We start from the raw sequence: 24078 nt of genomic DNA, 5'->3' as shown, positions 1-24078 counted from the left end.
TCTGCTTCCAGGCCAAGGGACATATGGGTTCCCCTGAAATCGTATCTCCTTTCCTCAATGAAAGAAGTAGCAGCCCCCACTCCCCACCCCCCACCCTCCGGATGACCTGAGAATGCTGCAACGTGAGGGGGCATGAATAGTACAGAGGTACCAACCCCTAATGCGACCAGTAGATTTACTGGTGCGTCAGGTTGCAGCAGAAATAGGCAAATATATGTAAATACTTATCCTGCGACTTGGGCAGCCAATCAATCCATAGTAAGGGGCAGATTTATGTTTCCTGGCGCATCCCTGCAAATCAGCATGGATGCGCCAGGAAAGATGCGTCACGCAAGTTTACCCTTGCGCCACCACAGATGCGCCGCATTTACAATGCAGCGCATCGTGGTGCAAGGATAAACAGATGCGTGATGCATCTGATGGCGTAAGACGGAGCATTGCTGGAGTCGTGTCGCAAGCACGACGCAACTCCAGCAATGTTTAGGGGCTGCCCATACCTATCATGCTGCGTCATGCCTTACGCCTGCTTCAAGCAGGCGCAAGGTTTTGACGCAGTAGCGTCGGAAAAGTGACTGAGTGAAATCTTGTAGATTTCGGGGCAGATTTATATTAGACTTGCGCCACTTTTACGCCGCTGTTGCGTCACTTTTGTGACGCAGCGGCGGCGTAAACCCTGCGCCATGTTGCGCCCTATTTACATCGTGACGCATCTATGGAGATGAGTCACGGTGTAAAGCCCTGCGCCACATTAAACCTGCGTCAGGTTTAATGTATGCAGGGTGGGCGTTCCATCGGAAAAAGCCTCGGAAAAGTGCCTGAGTGAAATCTACAAGATTTCACTCAGTCACTTTTCCGACGCTACTGCGTCAAAATCTTGCGCCTGCTTGAAGAACTTTTCCGAGGCTTTTTCTGATGGAACGCCCACCCTGCATACATTAAACCTGACGCAGGTTTAATGTGGCGCAGGGCTTTACACCGTGACGCATCTCCATAGATGCGTCACGATGTAAATAGGGCGCAATGTGGCGCAGGGTTTACGCCGCCACTGCGTCACAAAGGTGACGCAACGGCGGCGTAAAAGTGGCGCAAGTCTAATATAAATCTGCCCCTATGTATACCTGGAATGGTGTTCAAGAGTTATATTGCAAACTGTAGAATGTTATTACATGTTATTACATAATGTAGTGCATATGTGTTGTTGTGAATAATAACACTGTATATGGCAGGGGTTTGGTTCCCTGAGATGGGGAGTGTTTTTCTACTTTGCAGTGTCAATTAAGCTCAATAAAAAATAAATAAAAAACTCTGCCTTGATGAGTACTCAGTCACTTTTTTTAAAAATGTGTTTTTGTTACTCACTCTGACAGGGTTGTGACACAGGAAGCATTGGTATCTCTGGTTTCAGCAAACTTCTCTTTTGCCAGAGACAACGTAGGCTTATTTGCGGCTGTTCCAGACTCAACTATTTCAGAAGTATTATTATTAACTACGAACATCGCTCACCTGCTTAGGCCCTTACTCTTGTTGCCTACCATACTGGCTTCCAGCATTGCTATTTCTCATTGTTATATGTGCTCACAGCGCCATCTAGTGTATTTTAGTAGCAAGAGTTTTTATCAAAATGTATATGAGTCAGTCAATCACTGTTCCACCATAATTTTTGCTGCAACAAAGGTAACCACCCATCGAATGGGAAGATTGATCTCAAATGTTTGACAATTACATTTTGGCTCTAGGAAGTACCAATTTCTCACCTGCGCGGAAGAAAGCAATTTTGATGGGTTGAATACTTACCTGAAGCCCATGAGCAAAATGGTGACGCTTTAGAGGATGTTTTTAAGGAAGCCAAATTGAGATTACAACTCGCTTTGCTAAAAACGTCAAAATAGTAATGAGATATCACAAGTACTACTCAACCGTAGAAACCTGGGGAAACTATTTATGAGTTTGTAGCTCGGTTATGTGAATTGGCAGCTAAACCTAAGTTTGGTCCTATGATTTAGGAAATGATCAGGGATCAGAGTAGCAAGAAGATCCAGGAGAGAATGTGGGCCGCGTGTGACCCAACCCTTTAGGATGCAATAAAGATAGCCACGATTGTGGGGGAGTCGGAGAGGTGTATGAAAGAAATGCAAAAAACGGAGATTAAATCCGATGGTGCCGTAGCGAGGTGAGATGATGAAGATGAACTGGTTAATGCCGTAAGACTAAAAACCCTATTTAAAAAATGTGAGTTCATCCAAATCCGCAGGGAAAGACACTTTGGAGAAATCTTGGCCCGCTTCGAACTCACAGAAAAGTCAAGGCACCCGATCTTGTCATACGTGTGGTAGTTTCTCGCACTTGACAGATTTCAAGAACTGCTTTTGCCATTGGATGATACATACCTTGATAAGGAAGCCCTGGGTCTCCTGTAGAACGTAGCGATCAGTTGCTATAGTAACAGATACAATCACCTCTCCAGACAGTGGACGTGTGATGCTTGCATTGCTACAGATTGGGGGTGGACACCACACACTGAGGTGAGGGAAGATGGGAAAGGGAGATGTTGTAATCACAACATAACACAGATACGAAGGGTTAACTCCATATGTTTAATCGTCAATGACCACACAGCATCAGCGCGCTGCCTCCTTCAGCCAGCCACCGCTCAACTGACCGGACGCGAGCGCATTAGAACATTCGCATACTGAACATTCCACCGTGGCGCGTGAAGTGCGGCCACGGTGAAAACAAGATCATAACATACCCCCCTTTCCTCTACACGCAGGTAGAGCACATGAATTGACTGAAAAGGGAAAAGTAGAGAGAGAAAAGAACCGGGGTAGAGAGAAACAAGGAAGCACAGCAGGGGGAAGTGAGCAAAACGAAGCAAGACCCCACTGACAACAAGAGAAGGAAATAATACAATTGGCAAATCACCCCACAATGAAATCATGCAAATGTTGGGGAAGTCTCCTGGCCCGCAAGGGTCTCTGACACGGTAACGTGTCTTGAGGACCAAGAGACTCCATATCTTCTATATTGAAACTTTGGCTAGTACTCAAATTTTCACCACCAGGACCTGGCACACTTGCCCCAGCACCGGAGCGAGCACTGTTGAGTAATTGATGATCATGAGCCAACATGTAACCTGAACATGAATTTCTTCTGACAATAGTTTTAGGAGAATGGTCTCGTGAGCAATACTTAGCTACTCTCCGTAAGTTCCATTTCTCTCCATTGGCCAACACAACATAGAAAGGATGTACCTCCTGAACTTTGAAAGGACCACGAAACTTGCATAGACCTTTGACCCAACGACCGGATCTGACTTTGACCCAGTCACCCACTTGAATGTTAACCGAAGACTTCTCTTGGGTGTGTCCGAGTGAGGATGCATGTATGGGAATACTCTTACCACACCCAGTCACATTCTTCCCTTCTACGAACTCTCTGATCCATGCAGGTACTAATTTTGAAGATGGTTTCCTACCACGCATGGCAATGAAGGGAAGAACACCAGTGGTGGAATTCTCAGTGGTACGGTAGGCCCACACTAATTCGTTTAAGGTTTCATCAATGTCAAGATTATTGGTGAGGGCCAGACTTATAGCTCCTTTAATCATACGATTGGCTCTTTCTACAATCCCGTTGGATTGGGGGTTGTACAATGTGGTGAGTGAATGTTTAACACCACACTCACGTAGAAACTCCCCCATTTCATTAGAAGTTAATTGAGTACCATTGTCTGTAATAAGGACAGAGGGAAAGCCTTCCTCTTTGAAAATGGTGCGCAGTACTCTAATGGTAACTCTAGTGGTAATTTCGGGAAGTAGATACACAATAAGCCATCTAGAGTGGACATCCATTACGACCATGCCAAATCTCTTACTGTGGTGAACACCTGGCATAGGTCCAATAAAATCAAGGCAGATGCTGTGCCAAACCACCCCTGGATCATGGATCGAACTCGGAACAAATTGTGGTCCAACCTTAAGTCTCTTCTCACACTCACAACATTCACTGCATCTCTCAACCCACTCGACCACTTCATTATCCATACCTGGCCACCAGAATTCATTCCTCAAGCGTTTTTTAGTAATAGTTTGCCCTAAGTGTCCTTCGTGGGCTAAGTTGAAAAGTCTTTTTCGAATGCCCAACGGGGGAATTATCTTATCACCGCGCATGATAACCTGTCCAGCGATAGAGGATAATTCGTCAATGACAGCATTAAAGGGTCTAACGCTGATTGGCAAAGTGCTTTCTCTACGTCTGCCACTCGAAATGAGGTTGAGGACCCCTTTAAGAACTTCATCTTGAGACATGGCTTCCACCCATTCCTCCTTACTGACCACACCACGACTCCACTGAACCACATCATCAACACTTGAGATGGCTCCTTCTCTCTCACTCTTTGACACACCACTTTTGTCTAGTTCTTCCCAGTCTAAGGGCAGACGCGACTTACAATCAGCTTGGACATTGCGCCAGCCTGAAATGAACTCAATGTCAAAATTATATTCCTGTAACCTAGAGGCTAAGCGAGCAAGCCTAGCTGACCCTTTCCCTGTTCCACTTGGTGACAGGATTTTAAGTAATGGTTTGTGGTCTGTGCGTAGGAGAAACCTGCGCCCCCACACATACGTTCTGAAGTACTCAACTCCCCAAGTGGCTGCTAGGGTTTCTTTTTCTATGATAGAGTAATGACGTTCGATGGAAGTCAAGGTGCGAGAAGAAAATGCCACAGTTTTTTCAGAAGTACCATCATTCTGAGACAATACAGCACCTATACCAGTATCACTGGCATCCACAGTAACAATAGTCTTAGCATTAACATCAAAAGGAACCAAAATCCCAGCATTACAGATTTCTCGCTTGGTGTTATCAAAACAATTTTGCTGATCAGTTCCCCAACTGAAATTGACACCTTTCCTCATGAGTACTTTCAGGGGTTCAGTTTTACTTGCAAAGTTTTTCACAAACTTGGAATAATACTCAATTAATCCAATGAATGAACGCAGTTGGTCTCTGTTAATGGGAATGGGCGCCAGTTTTATAGATGCCAGTAAGTCTCTCTTAGGTTTGACTCCCTCAGAAGAGATAGCGTGCCCTTGGTACTCCACTTCAGTGGCAAGAAAGGAGCATTTTTCTTTACGTAAAGTTAAACCCGATTCCAATAGTCTGGCAAGGGCATCTCTCAAAGCTATGTTGTGGCTGCTCACGCTATCACCAAAGACCAAGATATCATCTTGGAAGTAGATGATATTTTTTAAACCTTTGAAGACCTCTGAGACCATCCTCTGAAAAACACTTGCAGCCGAAGATAACCCGAAGGGCATTCTGGTAAATTGAAATATGCCTTCCATGGTGATAAAGCCTGTCAGATGTTTTGAGGAGTCATGTAAGCGTATTTAGTGGTAAGCATGACGAAGGTCAAGTTTTGAGAACAATTTGGCTCCTTTTAGTAATACCATTAACTCATTTATATTGGGTAGAGGAAAGGTGTCGGGATGATATTTTGGTTCAAACTCCTCAAATCTACACAGAAGCGCAAACTTCCGTCAGCCTTCTCTGAAAAAACAACGGGAGAAATCCAAGCCGAGCACTCAATCGGCTCAATAACATCACTAGATAACATTTCATCTAACATTTTTTTAACTTCCCCTCTTACCATGATAGGAACTCTCCTCAACTTGTGTTGGACAGGAATGGCGCCATGTTTAAGTTTTATTTGGTGAACATAGCCTACTAAGTTACCGAGTTGATCTCTAAAAACACCTTCACCTCCCTCCAAAATGTCTTCTACTGAAAGGTCATCCACTACCATAACTTGATCAACAGCATGTGGGTCAATTCTAATATGGAGGTCATATTGGTGATACCAACCCAATATGGGGGGTCCATTTTCAGCCACATAAACTTTATCTTTGACAGACCTTTTTTTGAAAGAAATGTCTGTCAGAATGTAACCCAGTATGTCTATCCGCTCACCTTGGTACCCACCGGGGTTGATGTCTTTAGGTAATAAGTTCATGTGTGGCCATTCCTGTAGATAAATACTTTTGGGAATAATGGTATATAAGGACCCTGAATCAACCATGAGATCAATTTTCCTGTTGGCAATAACAAACTCAGCTTTGGGTCTATGTCTCCTCTTAACATCTGAGTTGTGAGGGTCGGTGAGAAGGACTTCTTTATTATCTACAGCCCCATCTAGAGAAGGTTCCACCCAAAGAATTCTATCAGGTCTGAATGAACACTCATTTACATTGATCTCTTCCGACAACATTGCTACCTTCCCCTTATTTGCATCTCTCCACATTCTGGCCAAATGGCCTTTACGGCCACACTTTCTGCATTCTTTGCCAATGGCCCAGCAATGTTTGGAATCTGACGTGTGATAAGTACTCCCACACTTCCCACATATCTTGTTTCCAAACTTACTGGGATACAACCTACCGCTAAATGTACTTTTGCCACCCTTATATTTGGTAGAGGCAGCCACATCCCCTTCACAACCCTCAACAACAGATGTATCACTCTCATTTGTAATGTTAAGTTTGGAATCTCTCCGATCCATTTCTTTCATACAAAACTCTGATTCTTCAACAATTTTTGCAATGTCAATTACATCTTTAAGGGAGGGGTCTTTGGCAGCCCATAAGCGTTCCTTTGTTTTTCTGCTTCTACATTGAACGATGAGTTGGTCCCGAATCATTTCCTCTGTCATGGGACCAAATTTACACTTTATAGAAAGTTCACGGAGTCTAGAAACAAAGTCATCAATGGACTCTCCTACTCTCTGGGGCTGAGTATAAAATTTGTATCTCCTCATCACTATATTAGTCTCTTTTGCAAACCTTATTTCCAACCTTTTGCGTGCTTCTTCAAAAACATCTTCAATGGGTTGACCACGTTCATTTTTGGCAACAGGTAAGTATTTGAAAGTATGTTGCCCTTCCTTGCCCAAATTGGTGAGTAAGATAGCTTTCTTCCTGTTTGTACTGAAATCCTGTGCATCCAAAGCTTCCAAATAATTGTCGAACATTTCAATCCACTCATCCCATTCTATGTTTGGACTCCCTGGTTGGCTAAGAAAATGAGGAGGAGAAGATACTGCTGAAACATCAAGAGCTGTGACATCCATAATAGATCAGCTATAGGAGGTTCAAATGTAAAACAGTTTAAAGTATGAGGATGACTTTCCCCACTTTCACCTCCAAAAAAAAAATGAAAACCTTCCTGCCAATTAAATACACGCTTTGCACGAACAGCCGGCCAAAGCAAGGAGAGACTGGGCAGTTCACTAAAGGAAATTATGCTATCTTTGCCCAGTAGATGGCAGTGTTCCCCACAGAACTCTCAATGTAAGCACCACAAAGATTTTTACCGGCAGTGAAAAAGTCCTGACAGGAATCTTCACTACACGCGTCAGTTTCAATCAGCTGATAAACGTCATCTACCACTGGGTAGCAGCGTCGCTCTTCTCCCAACACTCCCAACAGAAGAGAGACACCAGTTCTCCACACCAGCTTTGTCACCGGCATACAATTTCAAAAGTCCTGAGAGGAATCCCACTGCGCACGTCAAATCCAATCAGCTGGCGCTCACGTCACCTCTCGCTGGGCAGAACTATCTCCTCTCACACAACTCCCCGAAGGGAAATAGGGGCATATCAACAAGGGCTTTATCTCTGCTTTTTTGGCTTTAAAATCCAAAAAAGCAGAGATAAAACTAGCACCCTATCAACAACAGGGTGCTAACACGCAAATTTGCATGTTAGCACCCTTTTACTCTACGCTTCCCCTTGCATCTCTAATGAGATGCAAAGGGGGCGTTCCAGAGTAAAATAATAGGAGAAATGTCGCTAAGCGACATTTCTCCTATTATCAAGAATGTCGCTAACCCTGTTAGAGACAAAAAAAGCAGCGCTAACCGCGGTTAACGCTGCTTTTTTACGTCTGCTAATTTTCAGACTTAGCCATGATATCCTATGGGAGGAGGATATCATGGCTAAGTTTGCCTGTCCCTATCAACAAGGTAACGTGAGATTATCGCTGGGTTTCCAGCGATAATCTCACATTAGCCTGTTAGCGTGTAGATTTTTATCGCTATTGAGATAAGCGTTGCTAATAGCACGCTATCTCAGCGATAAAAATTCACGCTAGCCGGCGATAATTATCCTCACGCTAAGAGCGCTGAGCGATAATTATCGCCGGTTGTTGTTGATATGGCCCATAGTACTTCGCTGCTCGCAGTCTACCTCAACAACAGCAACTTCATGAAGTAAATTCCTTTTAATATCACCACGCTGCTTAAATACGCGCTATGCTTCACTGCATGCGTTCTCTCACCAATGTCTGCGCAACGTTCCCCGATGGCCTTTCGCTTCATTACTCACAGATACAGTAAGGTGACACCTCATAAAGTAGCGCTGGGTTAGCGACAAATTCTTCGTTACACCAGATGTCTATTCGCCTCACTCCAACGTCGTCATTACCTCAGCATTCTTCACCGTTACTCTTGAGACTCAAAAACTGCACACATGAGTCCTCCGCTGTTCACTGTGTGGTCCGCTGGATGAATCTCATCGCCAGAAATATGTTGTAATCACAACATAACACAGATACGAAGGGTTAACTCCATATGTTTAATCGTCAATGACCACACAGCATGAGTGCGCTGCCTCCTTCAGCCAGCCACCGCTCAACTGACAGGACGCGAGCGCATTAGAACATTCGCATACTGAACATTCCACCGTGGCGCGTGAAGTGCGGCCACGGTGAAAACAAGATCATAACAGGAGTCTCTTTGAAAATTAAATGTGGACCTTGTTGGAAGGGGCTGCTGATTACTTGTCTTCCTCAGCACTGCAGGTTTGGTGGATGGTAGAACTGAGGGGGTGGGCTGTACTTTCTGTTGCTTACATGAGGACGTTTCTAGGCAGGGCCTTTCCTTTTGGGTTTCTGATTACTGATACAGGAAGTCCAAGATACAGCCAGATGCAAGATCTTATAATTCAATGTGCTCAAGTTGTGGGCGCTCCACATTGGAGACAGCCCCAGTGCCACATGCCCAGAGAAGCCTTACCTTTTACACAAACTCACCAAAACAGACGCTATTCTCCTTCACCCCACCCTGATTATCAGAGGGAAAGGGGTGGACCATCTCTAGCACAAGCAATTAAAACACAACGGGACATATCAACAAGGGCTTTATCTCTGCTTTTTTGGCTTTAAAAGCCAAAAAAGCAGAGATAAAACTAGCGCCCTATCAACAACAGGGTGCTAACACGCAAATTTGCATGTTAGCACCCTTTTACTCTACGCTTCCCCTTGCATCTCTAATGAGATGCAAAGTGGGCGTTCCAGAGTAAAATAATAGGAGAAATGTCGCTAAGCGACATTTCTCCTATTATCAAGAATGTCTCTAACCCTGTTAGAGACAAAAAAAGCAGCGCTAACCGCGGTTAACGCTGCTTTTTTACGTCTGCTAATTTTCAGACTTAGCCATGATATCCTATGGAAGAAGGATATCATGGCTAAGTTTGCCTGTCCCTATCAACAAGGTAATGTGTGATTATCGCTGGGTTTCCAGCGATAATCTCACGTTAGCCTGTTAGCGTGTAGATTTTTATCGCTATTGAGATAAGCGTTGCTAATAGCACGCTATCTCAGCGATAAAAATTCACGCTAGCCGGCGATAATTATCCTCACGCTAAGAGCGCTGAGCGATAATTATCGCCGGTTGTTGTTGATATGCCCCATAATTCCTGTTTTTATGGTTTTCTGCTACTGATTTAACCCATATTCATTTTTTATCAAAATGTGTATGTGTATGAGTCAGTCAATCACTGTTCCACCTTCATTTAGTCGCAACAAAAGGAACCACTCATTGAATGGGAAGATTGATCTAAAATGTTTGACAATTACATTTTGGCACTAGGAGGTACCAATTTCTCACCTGCACCAAAATGGAAATTGTCAATGATAATTTGTTAGTTCCTTTTCAATGTGGTCTAAGAACTATTCTAACCGTTGATGTGAGTGTGAATGGTACTGGGGCTGTTTGTCTCAGGTGCATGGATGCTCTGAAGAAACTGTGGCTTTCGTGTCATGCTTTTTAACTGAGGTGGAAAAAAATGACACAGTCATTGAGTATGAAGTGCTAGCAGCAGAGTGGGCTACTAAACATTTTCGGGTGTTTTGTGGGGCGGGAAAGTTGTTTTGAAAACTGACCATAAACTGCTATTACAAATGTTATGACCCAATATATCTACCAGATGTTCAGGTCGTTTAGCAAGGTTGGATGTAAAGTTACAGGAGTTGAACACCTACAAGGTTGGAAGAATAATGTAGCAGACTTTTTGTCTCGTTTACCGGATAAGTCTCCTGATGAGTGCACTTTTGAAACAGAAGAACTAGTAGCTGATGTGGAGGATGCGATTAAAGGTCTACACGGGTGTGTGTCTGTGAGTGAGTGAGTGGAAGATAGCCATGGAATCTAATGAGGTCCTTAGGGTGGTGAGGGTGTTGCTCAAAGGTGAACTGAGAAGAGAAAGCACATTACCGCAGGCAGCTAGACCTTTTCATAAGGTACTGGAAGAATAATTCCTAGTGAAGAATGATCTTATCATGCATAAGGAAAGATTTGTGCCGCCTATAGCGCTGAAGGAAAATTTTGGCCAAACTGTTACCATTAGGAGACTGAAGGACCAATGAAGGACCCATTTTGGTGGCATGGAATGGATGTAAAAACCAAGGCATGGGTGGAGAGGTGTGAGACATGCAAGAACTCAGAAAAAAGAGTTAGAGTTGTGCCGGGGCGACTAAGTACAATCAGCATGTAGTTGTGGCTGAGCAAGTGTGGGAAAAACTGTGTTTGGACTTCATTGGCCCATTTGTCACCCATCAGGAAGACGAAAGGTACGCAGCAGTCATAGTGGATGTCAGATCTCTGTGGCTAGGGGTAGTCTTTATGAGGTCTATCAACACTAGAGCTACCATTTCTGTGATGGGCGAAATATTCAGAAGGGAAGGCATACACTCTAGATTAATCACGGATAATAGTAGACAGTTGACCTCCACAAAGATGCACAGTTTTTTAAATAGTTTGGGTATTAACTATACACGTACTTCACTTTATAACCCACAGAGCAATGGTCAAGTTAAGAGACACAACCGCTTCATCAAAGGAACCATGGAAATGGCTGTTAGAGCTGGCATTGACATACAGAAAGGGAACAAGGATATGTTCTGGGAATACCATACCACAGTAAATTCCCGGACGGGAAAGACACCTTTGAGAGGCAGGTAACCAGGTACCAAATTAGTTCCATAATGGATGCGTGAGTGTGATGCCAAGGCCATAAAAATCTCAAAATCTCTTGCAACGGTCAGCGTTTGATTAGCTTTGACTATTGGGCAATTGGGTTAGACTAGAGAATGGAAAAACTTGAAATCCCAGAAGAGTAGCTTTGTTTAAAAAATAAGAGAGCAAGGTCTTGTTGTTCGAGTGTCGAGGAAGAAAGTAGTCGTGGCTGGTCTCTCATAAATGACAATGAATCCGCAAGATCTCAACACATGGGCACTAGGAGGACTGCGGACGTAGGAGTGAGTGGTGAGGACTCTAGCATGCGTGGTGTGAGGGTGAGCAGACCTCCCGCCTGATGGGATGATTATGTTTTTAGTTAGCTTTTCTTGTCTGTGTTTTAGTCCATCCTTCTCTGTAGGTTCGTTCCTGTATGCTTTGTGTTTGCTGTAGTGTTTCTTGTGTGCGTTGTGTCTCAGTCACTCTTGGTCTTTGTTTCCCTGGTTATCAGTACCTTTTCTTGAATGTTTTTTATTTGTGTTGTGTTGTGTGTTGTTCTTTGGTGGAAAGAAAGGGGAAATGTAATATTGTGATCTTGCATTATCGCATGGAATACTGTTGATGTCACGCTGCTGACATCACGCTGACTTCACGGGATTCCATGTCGGACGATTCCGCGGTTGGAGTTGGGGGTTGACCGAAACGCAGGTTGTAATGCTAATAACCTTCAAGAGATTTACTTACAGTTGTGGAGTGCACAGCTTTATTAGTACAGTGGAATTACCAGCATATTTTCTGGTGCACTTGTAATGAAGCCATAAATGTCGCTTCTATACTAAATGGGTTACAAAATGTTCTTCTATATATATTCTCTCAATCAATCAGGAGTTTATAAAGCGCGCTACTCACCCGTGGGGGTCTCAAGGCGCTCAAAGACAAATTATTGACAATGTTTACTGTATTGAGTTCTGCCTGTTTCCATACCAACTTGGTATCCTAGTTTAAAGCATTGCCACACTATGTTAGACCTGTCATGCTTAGGTTGATCTTCCTCCAAAATTGTTGCCTCCATTCCTGTGGTTGGCTATATTTGTTTTTGTTGGCCTTATGACTCTGCACACTTTACCACTGCTAACTAGTGCTAAATTGCCTGTACTCTCAACTTTAAACATGGTAAAATTAGCTTACATCCTACTGGCACATTTAATTTACTTGTAAGTTCTTAGTAAAGTGGTACTATAGGTACCCCGGGCCTGTAAAGTAAATGCTACATGTGGGCCTGCAGCACTGATTGTGCCACTTACTTTGGTAGACTTTCAAACTTGTCCCAGGCCTGCTATTGTTGCCTGTGTGCAGGTTAAACCTTTACCCCATCCTAAACCTTCCTTTTTAATTCATATAAATCACCCCTAGGGTAGCCTCCAAACAGCCCATAGGGCAAGGTGCATTGTATTTAAAAAGTTGGACATTTAGTTTTACATGGTAGTGGAAAACACTCAAATGTGTTTCGCCCTATAGCACGGCCAGCCCATCCCATAGAATAATATTGGGTTACCTTAGCACATTTAATAAGTGATACCTTTTAATTGGGAGCATGTAGGAAAGTCATGTTTGGTGTTTGAGGAACTGTAACGTAAAACCCTCTTTAACGGTATAGTCAGATTTTAAGTCACAATTCTTAGAATGCCACTTTTCAAAAGTTGGCATTTTCCTATCCTTTACATTGATGCCTGGAGCCTGTTTCCGGGGTCACATGACTAGGTGTAGTCTGCAGCTGGCCTTTGTGTATTCCTCCTTGACAGTATCACAAAGGAGGTGGGTGTGGGTGTTAGAAGGATGGACCATCTCAGACTTGATAGGAGGGTGGAGCTGTCTCCGACAGCACTTGCGCTTCAAAGGCACTGGCTCAGCTCATGCACAAAGGACTTCACACTAGCTTATTGTGCCCCCAGCCAGACTGGGACCAGGGCAGGAAGGCAGGAAATTCCAGAGATGTATATAGGAGAAAACCTTCTCCCACTTCAAAGCTGGCACCGGGTAAAATATTGGACCCTAAGTCCCAACTCTTTAGCATACTCCTGGATCTGTGGATACTACAGAAGAAGGATGCTCTGCTGTTCTGCTTGCTGAGAAGGAAGACTGGACCTGCTCCCTTTGTCCTAGGCTGAAGTGACTTCAAGGGTCAGCTGACTGACCTACTGTTCCGAACACCATGGATATAACAACCTTCAGAGGCCTCCCTGCATCATCCCAGCTGACCGGCTGCCTGGACCTGCAACTTGACCTGCTTGAGCCCTGCTGGTCTCTGATGGAGTGACTTCCTGATCCCAAAGAGGTGCTCCTCAGGCCCTGGACCCTTAGTGTTGCATCAGTTAAACTTCTCCTTGAAAAAAAGGAGAAATCCTGAGGTTTAGGGCTTTTCGACTGACTGCAATAGGCAGCAATGCGAGATCTGCACTTCGAGCTACAGCATCGACAGCCAGCAGGTGACAGTCAACATGAATCTCGAGCAACAACTGTCCGTGAAGCCTGACAGGATCATCACGCAACTTGTGCTTCACATTCCCGTTCACTGTGAATGGAACACTTTCAGTAGTAATAACATAGTCACTGTATCCGGTACACGCTTTCACCTGGTCTCGCACGACCAGATAACCGCGTGTGTTGCTTTGTGCTTTTTGGTGTTATACTTAAAATGTGTCTATCTCTAGTTCTACTTATTGGATTTTTGTCATTTTGGTGTCAAATAATTTATAACATTTTACTCAATCTTTCTTAATTGGTGTGGAATTTACTTGTGTTGTGTTTTCACTTCATTACTACTTGTGTGCTGCATAAATACTTTACACATTGCCTCTAGGTTAAGCCTGACGTCTTTTGTGGCAAGCTAACAGAAGATTAAGCACAGGTTAATGTAGTGACTTTTTGTGGTTTACTCAGACAAGGACTATGGCTGTTGCTTGAGTAGGGTTTACACCCCCCCAACCAACATCACAGTTTCTCACAGATAAAATATTAAAAAGTATATCATGAATAGGTAATCTTTCAATTGCTTTATTTATTTGTTTTTTTGTGTTACGGCAATTTATCATTCCTTGCTCTCATCGTAAAAGTTCTTACATTGATACTTTCAGCAAAATGATCTAGTGCTCTAGTAAATGGTACCTGATTGGAAGTCTTGGGTAAATACTTGAAAAGAGGCAGGGATTGTCACCATTACAGTCTTTAAATACTGTGTTTCCTTCTTACCGTATCCACCCCTCCGGCCATCAGTTCAGTCACACTGGCTTTGATGTCATCGATGTGCAGCTTGTCTTGCAGCAAGAGATTAGCTAGAACCCCGCTGTATTCTTTTCTGTTCTTCTGGTTGAGCTTGAGATCCTTGCAGATGTTCTGGATGCATTTGTCCGCTTTAAAAATTGAGAGTAAACAGTAACTGAACTTACTGTGAATGTAGGTTTATTCAGTAACTAGAGGGGAGGTATGTGGCTGGAAGACTGAAGGTCAGAAAATAAAGCTTCCTCAGTTAACACTAAAGGGGATTTAGATCCACGGATTTTTTTGAGGTGACTGAGTAATTGAGTCAGCCAGAGAATCTGAAAAATATCAAGAAAATCAACTCTGGCGCCACACAGAGGAATTCTATTTACATGATTTAAAAAAAAGCTAGTCTATACTATGAAATTCAATACCCTATTTTCATTTATAATGTAGAAATTGGGTAAATAGGCCAAATATTAATGGAACCTGCCATCAGACTTTAAATATAGAACCTTGCCATGCTTCAGATGGAGAGGCACCAATCAAATGAAGGGAAGGCACTCCAAATATCTACTTATCACTGTATCTTGTATCAACAATGTCCATCGATAATATTCTTCGATGTTGATGGTCAAATGAATGTCCACAACTAGTTCATCAGTACAAAAGGAGCATCCAAGCTAAGGATGTTTTCAATAGTTTTATTCTTGCTTCTTTGGTTTTCCAACAAACACAACCTTATTCCAGCCTTCTTTGTAATTGTAAGCATGCATGGCAATGGCCCAGCCAAAGCGTTTTGTTCCTACTATGGGTCTTCATCAGGGCACTCATTCATGCTGAACACTCACCCCATTCCCCTCAGTGAGTGGGATGGGGTCAGTGAGACTATTGACCCCACTGCCCTCCCCATCTCTTTCTGTTAAAATCATCACTGATGGACATTCGGTCCTTGGCACTTATGGGCTTAAAACTGAAACACCCAGGTCCGAGTCTATCTGTGACGTGCACCCTTGTCATGAGGAGGAGGACCACCAAGCACTTTGCTGGTTGAGAAGGTCATGCCAGAGGGCCGTGAAATCTTCAGTCTGGCACCGTTCAGCTTAGGCATCCAGGCGCCTGCGCATTTAGCGCATGTACAGCACATGGCTGCCAGACTTGAACATGAAGAGTGTCTGTCAGGCTGACCTTTGCTCATACTATCAGACACTCTTCATGTTTGCAAAAAGGTGGAGGGGGAGGGGCCGCTCTGCGTTAAGGATGACCTGCTACGGGTGGGCTGTGGTACAAGAGTTTTGATTTGCCATTGGTTCATAAGCCAGATTCATGCTTTGTACTGGCAGTGCACCACTTGGAATTCTTCATATGGGACACTTCGTCCCTAAACTGAAATATCAATGACAATGTTTAAGAGGAGGAGGTTTAATTAACGTAAAGGAAATGACAAATTACAGCAATTGCAACAATTATTTGTTCAAATGCAGACACTGACATGGCCAAGAACATTTTAAGTCAACTATCTATGAACAAATCAACAGTTCAACATCATAAAGAGAGACTGATTTTGTTTGTTTATTTTGTATTCATTTAACCATATGTAAAGCCACAGGTTTTCCCATGTTTGTGAGACTACTTCAGCCAGTTATTTTTGCTTCTGTGTGCATGCAGTATACAACAGCTTGAATGGAAACACTGTTAACTGACTAAATACTGAAGTACATGTATACACATCTGCCAAAGCACTTCAAGTCAAACCCCCACCTCTCTTGCTATTCCATTCCTCAGCTTTCCAGTTATCTGGCAGCAATGTATTCATATTATTAGTTGTAGTAGTAATAATAGTAGAATTGGTATCAATGTTGATAATGTTAGTATACTTTGCTGACCCCTCTACTATGACGTCAGTATCAAGAAAGACCCTAAAGCTAAAAGGACTTCAATTATTGAGTTCAATAAGACTGGCAGATGAAGTGTTGAAACCTAGTGTAAGGATGCATCAACTAACTCTCACCTGTTTGGGGATGGAGCCTTACTTGTTATTTGCTCCTGGAACTTTTGATAGAATGCTTCTAACGAGATTTAGACTAGGTGTCGTTCATAAATTACTGTCAATACCAACTATGAACGACTGGACCCGTAATTTGATACCCTGCCTGTGTGATAACCACTCTGAGCAGTCTACAATTCATCTAGTATTATTCTGTAAGTTCTATACAGAGTTGAGTAGAGTGTGGTTACTTCCGCTTTTAAAATCTTTGGGCGTAAGGCAATGCCGCCCAGCTTTTATTATGTTGCAATTTTTAGAAGATGAACATACTGCGTGGAGGGTGGCTACGTTTTAAAAAAAGGTGCTGCAGCAGAGGAAAAGTATGGTATTTGATGTGTAAACTAAGGGCATTGTCCCTCCTGATGGCACCGATTTTAATGTTGTTGTGTAAATACATTTTAATCTGTTAAATTTTTTATGAAATTTTTATGTGTGTTTTTGTATTGTGCTTTTATGATTGGTATAACAATCGAATAAGGCTGTAATGACTGACTGACTGATAATGTTAGTATTTAATGTATTGTCTTGCCTGCAGATGTTTCAAACTTTTTATTTATAGGAGGCACATTACAGATGTAATAATAGGAAGGAGAAATATTATACTTTATATTGGAAAGCCTACTGAACATACCAATTTATTGAGCTTAATCTTTAGCGCTCATGATTTCAAATGTTGTTAACAACTGTGGGGTTGATTAAGAGTAGCTGTCTAATACTAGTGCACCTCTTAAACTGCTTTTTCCAGCTAATTTGTGTGGGGAATAATCTTACTTCATATGAGCATTATTGCTATTATCTAACCCATAGATGTCTACTGTGACCTGTTGTAAATGATTGTTCATGTTTGTGCTTTTATGGTTTAAAAAAAATAATCGAATACAGGTTTTCTACTATACTTTTGGAATGCCTTTTAGTAACTTTATGTACAAGGATAATAACATACTAGATGGCATCAATTAATTTTCCTCTTTTCTACCCGCTTCTTCATAAATACATATAAGCATGTTTCAAAGTATTTAGATAATATGTGAAATTGTATTTCGATTAATTATCCTGCAGCTGTAAAATGAACCAGATTTGATCAAGACCATCATGTGCTATTGTAGTTAAGAGAACCCGCAAACCTCTGATCATTTGTTAGCAGCATAAATCTTTGCTATTCAATAGTCTTTCCATTGCCACCTACATCAGAGGTTTCCATTCCGAGTTTCTCTTTACTGATTAATTCTGTTTTGCTTACTCATCCCACCTTGCACCCTTTTGCTCACCATGATTAAAGATCACATCCCATGCCCCTATATGATCCGTCCAGATTTTGGAGTTGATCATACGTAGGAGATTTGGTGGGAGGTAGAGCATTGGCGAGGTGGTCTGAAACATTTTAGTGACGGCATCAATGAACTGTTGGGCCTCGGGATCCATACGGTCCTGTAGGAGTCCGGGTCGCTCACCATACAATACATAGGAAACAGCTGCAAAGTTCAGAAAAAGGCAAACAGACAGCATTAAATCGAGAAACAGAAAAAAATATATGTTTGAAATGTGTTGATGCAACACACTCCACTTATTATATACTCTCAAACCAGTAAAAAAGAAAGACATGGGAATGTCTTCTTTGAATACGTCTGTCATCTCACTGCTCTTCCAAGTTATACACTCAAGAGTGGAAGTTCTGAGTCAGAGGTGGCCAGGCAAAGTCTCTGATTTGTGAAACTTTGTACCCACCTTCCAATTCTAGGGAAGCCATGTATATTTGATATGCTTGGTACTCATGTTGAATGCTCTACTCTATGAAGATCTGCAATACTTTGGATGAAATCATCAATATATTGTCAATGATGGGTTCTTCTTGGTACCCCAGATCTCAGCATTCACAAAATCGACCTCTGCCCAGCATAATTCTTGTGAATTTTGGAGAAAGCATTTATAATTGCCATATTTCTTCTCAGGTCAGTTAATGGCAATGGGGTGTGCTCTAATCTTCCGGACACACAATTTTCAATTCCACATTGATACTAAATGCACCAGGCAGGCTTCTATACTGCCAGTCTCTCAATAATCACGTCATCCCTTCTCTGGCTACCCAACACTTGTTTTTAGTAGTCTATCAACACACTAACTGTCTGATTGAGATTGGGCAGCATAATTTGGCTGCAAATTCTGCATCTGCTTATTTGCGACCGCACAGGATGCACAAATTAGTGGGTGTACAATTTAAATGTGCAGAAATGAGGAATCATGCACAATTTGCGCACAGTTCCTCCCTCTAGCAGGTAGGCTATATTACATTTTGGACTTTTTGCTTCAGGGGTCTACAGCAGGTCTTTGCAGTTTTTTAAATTACGGGACCAAATGTGCACAATTTGCAGCAAATTTCGGCTCAAATTATAATTTGTACCTAAAAAGGAAAAACTTGGCCCTTTGAGAGAGGTATGTTAGATAATGAACCTCTTCATCGTTTATACCCAGTCTACCTAGAGGGCTGATTGCTGACATGTATGCCAATCAGAAGCGTTGGTTCTTAGAAAGGAGTCTGGAAAAAGGCAAGGGTGCTCCTACCGACAGAACTGGTGATCATGAATTTATCAACAGTATTCCTACACACCATTCGTTAACACACAGAAGTATACAACAATACATTGATTCTAGATATCCTTTAGACCCATCAAATCTGGCTCCTTTGGGCACTTTTGGGACATGTGCTGGTGGAGCCATAGTTGACGTGGACAACATGAGAAGCATATGTAGTGGTGGGATAATATCTGGTTTGAGAATGGTAATCTGGCAGTAGTTCTAGTGATTCAATTGAAGGGTGCTTGTTGCAACTGTTGACTGGATGATTGACTCATATCTATTTTGAATGATGGATAAGTAGAGAAGAGACTGGTGTTCTGTGTTTTTGATCCTATAGAGTTTGCCTGGTTCTCTGGAGCATTCAGGAATGGGAGGCATGTTGGATGTTGATGATAGGGTGGAAGTCTAGGGTTCAGATTAGCACAATTTAATTTGACAACCTAAAGCGCAATGCAGTGTCTCTGTGCTGGGAATATATTACTTGAAGACATCTAGCCCTCTCTCCGTATAATAACTGTGAGTAGTGAATGTCACACAGTGTTGACTGTGGACATGTCTTCATTTGGCTCGAGGATGTTCTCAGGTTTACTACTGTGACTTTCCACTAGTAAAGTATAGAGTGAAAATAAGTCTTACATTCAAGAGCAAAGCGGAAAAGTTCATTTGACAGGACTGCTGTCCATCGCCCACGCCCACTTCTTTGAATCTGGTTGTGGATCCGCCTCACAAAGTCCTCGCCTACTTCATTCAGTAAAGGCAAGAACTGTTCGATCACATTCAGAGACATCACTTCTTTGTTGAGCACCAGACGGTTTGACCTCCAGCTCTCTCCATTGCTGTAAAACACAAATAAATAATCCAATGTAGAACAAACAGATATAATAATGCTGTAAAGGACGAGCAGGTTCACTATTATCGGGGGCAAGAATCATTTCAATGACAAAGTCGGAATCACCAGCCCATAGAAAGAAGTGCAGGTCTTCAACACCACCTGTCTCACAACACAAACTACAGACTTGTTGGACATGGCCTCCTTAGGGGAAAATCCCTGAAACAATTTTTGACCTCCAAGTCTTTGCCTACTCTCTGTTCATTACCCTAGAACTCAGAGCATGATCCCACTCTACTGCAGTGAGAAGGTGTGAGTACCCCCCCACACAGGGTAGGGGCAAGTTGGGTTAAGTGTCATCCTTGGGAGCGCCCTGTGAAATGGTACACCAAATACCCAGGGCAAGTACAGCATTGGCAAGTAGGGGGATGTGGAACTGATCATGCCCTGAAAAACTCCCCTGCCCATTATGTCTCCTACTCAGGTCCGCATCACCATAGGTATCCAACCTGGAGGGGGCCTCCCCCACCACCAGAGCAGCCCCAGGGTACGTGAGTTGCCGGGTGGGGACCTGAGTGTAATTGCTGCTCGAAAAAGGGAGAGCCCCAAGGTGGGGTCCCCCTACCTCGGAGGTAGTTCTCCTCCAAGGGACACCTCCTGAGGTTGCCAAGGCCCCTCTGCAGTCGTAGGGACGGAGCCCTTTCCCACTCTAGGTGCAGTGTGGAACTGCGCGCACACTTGCTACGTCTTGTTGGAAGCAGCGCTGAGCTAAGGGTGTGCAATGGATCGTCCTCCTGTTATTACAAGCAGTGAGTGTTCTAGCACCAAGGTTGTGCAGGCCCTAAGTCCAGCCTACCAGTGATGGTCAGTCTGAGCCCTTGAACCAGTGTTGTTTCTAGACCCTGCCACCCGCCTGCCAAACTGGGACAGTGTGTGTGTTGGCACCAGGGAAGTGCTCAGTGTGAATCCGTACCGCCATTGTCAGCCGGATAGCGCATGGACACCACAGGTGTCCCGGAGACCCAGGCCGCCAGCCTGCCACGGCAAGCCAGTGTGCATGCTGGTTCTCAAGTGGAGACCTAAGGCTCTGGGCACTTTCACACTCTACTGCACTTCAAAGGCTCAATAGGGTATAAAGACCCACTGCCACCCCACCAAGAAGCAATATCATCTTCTGGGGACACAGAACCTGAGAACCTGGTATGCATGGTGCAAATTGCCTGAGGACTCTGTTGTGCACATGGAGGATAACTGCCTGTGGAAAGGACTGCATATATTCCTAAATAGTGGCTGGCTAGGGTCGATAACATACTGATATGTGGCACCCTGAAATGGGCTCCCAAGGACCAGTTCTCTAGTCTCCTATTCACTCTGGGGTCTCAGGGATATCAAAGATCCTGTACAAGGGGCCCACACCATCTACCAGTGATATCAGGAAAGCGGTGCTCTCTAGGTACCCACATCACCTGCTGAAAGATGGACTGTGTGGTGTGAGCTTGAAACTACAGAATCGTGCCTGGAGACCGGAGTGCAAAGTGAAGAGCTCAGGAAGTTGCAAGCCTCTATGGTGATTGCGGGATCCAAAGTGGCCTGCTTCATCGACTGTGCCGCATTTCTCTCATGCGCCACGCTGACAACATGCTCATTGCATGTGGTGTCCAATTCACAGGTTGAGACCTTCGGAGGTGGAAGATGCCACAAATGCAAAGTCTCATTCTATTTCATCAGGAATTGCTGAACTTGCACCTAGATCTGTGGCCGGATTCGTCTGGTGTAACTGACATCAAGGTGTGCCGTACATAGTGCCTAATTTCCAGAGAGGTACAGAATTAAAACTTTATTTTGTGTTACCTGAAGTGTCTGGTGTGACTCATCCTGTCATGACTAGACTCTGTGCCCAGATTGCCGGTGCACAACCTGGATCTACGTGCAACCGACTGGGTGCTTCCTCAAGCCAAAAGGCTACCATGTGCGTTATTTCCCATTCACTGCTTGTTCCCTCACTGTCCCCATCAAGGTAGACCAAGTGCCCTTTCCCCATGTGGCAATTCTGAAGACTTTGTGGCGCTAGGTAGCACTTAAAGGAGTTGACTATGCCCACAGGATGCTTCTGAGAAGGTTTGGGAGCAATCCAAGAGACTGTGTGTGCTTCGCAAAACTGGGCTGGTGCCAGATGGCCCTAGTGGACCCCTGTTTGTAACGAATTGTTGCTCTTAGCCTATTTCTGTCTTGCAACTTGTTGGCTCCAAGACCCTGTTTAAGTCTACCTCTTGTTTATGCTTTCTGTCTATTCCCTCCTTTCGGGTAGTCTGGGACCATGGGGATGAACTGGAGGGTGGCAGAAGGCTTGGAGCCATAGGGTCTGAGGAGTGTTATCTATTGACCTGTTTGGTATCAGTGGCACCACATTAGGTTGTGAAAGTACCCATACAGACCGGGCTGGTACCTGTCGCATTGCATAGCAGTGCAAAGTGAGTGTGAGTGTGTGGGAGTAACAGGCTGTGAACTGCCTGTGCTTTGATTCTGGTTGGCGGTGGTGGTTTATACATGGTTCTTGTGCCAAAAGCACTTTACCTCTCAACATTGGGTTTACCTGTGTGGCCTTGTCCCACGGTGATGCTAAAAGTGTTATAATTCTGTGTATGTACATAGTGCGGATATCGTTGGAACCCAGGGTGCACCCTATAGCTGTGTGAAATTGCATTATTAGAATTGTGAGGGTGGGCCGGGGGCTGACAACATGTTGTACCGCATAAGGGTGCTGAGTGGGATTAGAAGAGGACTTTCACCAAAAGTGCATATTATCGAGATCTGAGCAACACGTATTAGGCCTAGTACTGCCAGTAATATTGCCTAGGTGATTTATGCTCAAGAGTCCAAGATATTCATGTTGCATTGTTTAACCCCTTGCATGTGTCGGACGCGCGGGAGCCGTCTGGCGCATAAGTGCTAATGTTCGTCGGAGGGCTCCAGCGCATCAGACACCATTGCACAGGAAATCCCTCTGGTGCAGGCACCAGAGGGATTTCTTTTTCTGCCCCAAAGCCTCCCGAGGCCCCACGTGGCTTCTAGGAAATGACGATCAGCGCGCATGTCGCCCTGACATCATTTAATAGAAACCGAAACTGAAATGAGCCTTTAGGCTCATTTCAGTTTCACTTTCTATGTGCTCAGGGGGCTGTCTCAGCCCCCTGAGCACGTACAAAGATGGGAGGGGTATCATTGGAAAGGGGAGAATCTCCCTCCCCAGTGGATCCCTGCTTAGGTATGGCCCCAGGAGGGCGATCCCCAAGCAGGGATCCACACACTGAACACCAAGGAGGGGGGGAGGGGCGGCCCCTTGGGCAAGGGCCTTTACTCCCCCCCAAAAAAACATTGGGCATATTCAGTGTGGGGGGGCAGAAAGCCAACTAGATGCCAGGGATTTTTTTCTTGCCATTTTTAATTAGGGTGGGGGCTGCCCAAAATGGGCATGCCAATGTCCCCACCCCCTGCCAAAATGACTTCCTTTCTAACCCCCTGGGGGGCAGATAGGGGCAGTAGCCCCCAATCTGCCCCCCAGGGAGGGCAAAAAGCCCACTAGACTCCAAGGATTTTTTTGGAGCAATTTGGGTGGGGGCTGCCCAAAATGGACATGCCACTGCCCCCACCCGCCCCCTGTAACAATTACAGTCTTTTGCCCCCAATCTGCCCCCCAGGGGGGCAAAAAGCCTACTAGATGCCAGAGATTGTTTTGGGGCAATTTTGTATTAGGGTGGGGGCTGCCTAAAACAGGCATGCCAATGCCCCCAATCCCTCCTGCAACAATATCCGTCTTTCTCTCCCCCTGGGGGGCATATGGAGGCAGTAGGCCCCAATATGCCCCCCATGGGGGGCAGAAAGCCCACTAGAAACCAGGGATTTTTATTGTCTTCATGTAGGGGTGGGGCTGCCCAAAATGGGCATGACAATACCCCACCAGAGAAATTACCCCCGAACCCTCCCGGGGGGCCCCTGGGGGACAGAAAGTCCACTAGATGCTACGGATTTTTTTTGTGGCATTTTTAGTTAGGGTGGAGGCTGACCACAACCGGCATGC

General features: G+C 44.2%; 1 protein-coding gene across 1 annotated transcript in view; it reads right to left on the bottom strand.

The window, feature by feature from the left end:
- CYP11A1 (cytochrome P450 family 11 subfamily A member 1) overlaps nucleotides 1-24078 on the bottom strand; it is a gene marked incomplete at its 5' end in the record, with an annotated part of 240157 nt that overhangs the window by 53007 nt on the left and 163072 nt on the right. Inside the window, 3 exons of the mRNA XM_085646136.1 lie at nucleotides 14542-14702; nucleotides 17866-18069; nucleotides 19808-20007. Of these exons, the coding sequence (XP_085502262.1) occupies nucleotides 14542-14702; nucleotides 17866-18069; nucleotides 19808-20007 (565 nt within the window). The remainder of the gene's footprint in view (nucleotides 1-14541; nucleotides 14703-17865; nucleotides 18070-19807; nucleotides 20008-24078) is intronic.

Source organism: Triturus cristatus, chromosome 3_1 (assembly GCF_964204655.1).
Source record: "Triturus cristatus chromosome 3_1, aTriCri1.1, whole genome shotgun sequence".
Classification (NCBI taxonomy): Eukaryota; Metazoa; Chordata; class Amphibia; order Caudata; family Salamandridae; genus Triturus; species Triturus cristatus.
Note: the sequence above shows the minus strand (reverse complement) of the source record. Positions and strands in the feature narration are given on the sequence as shown.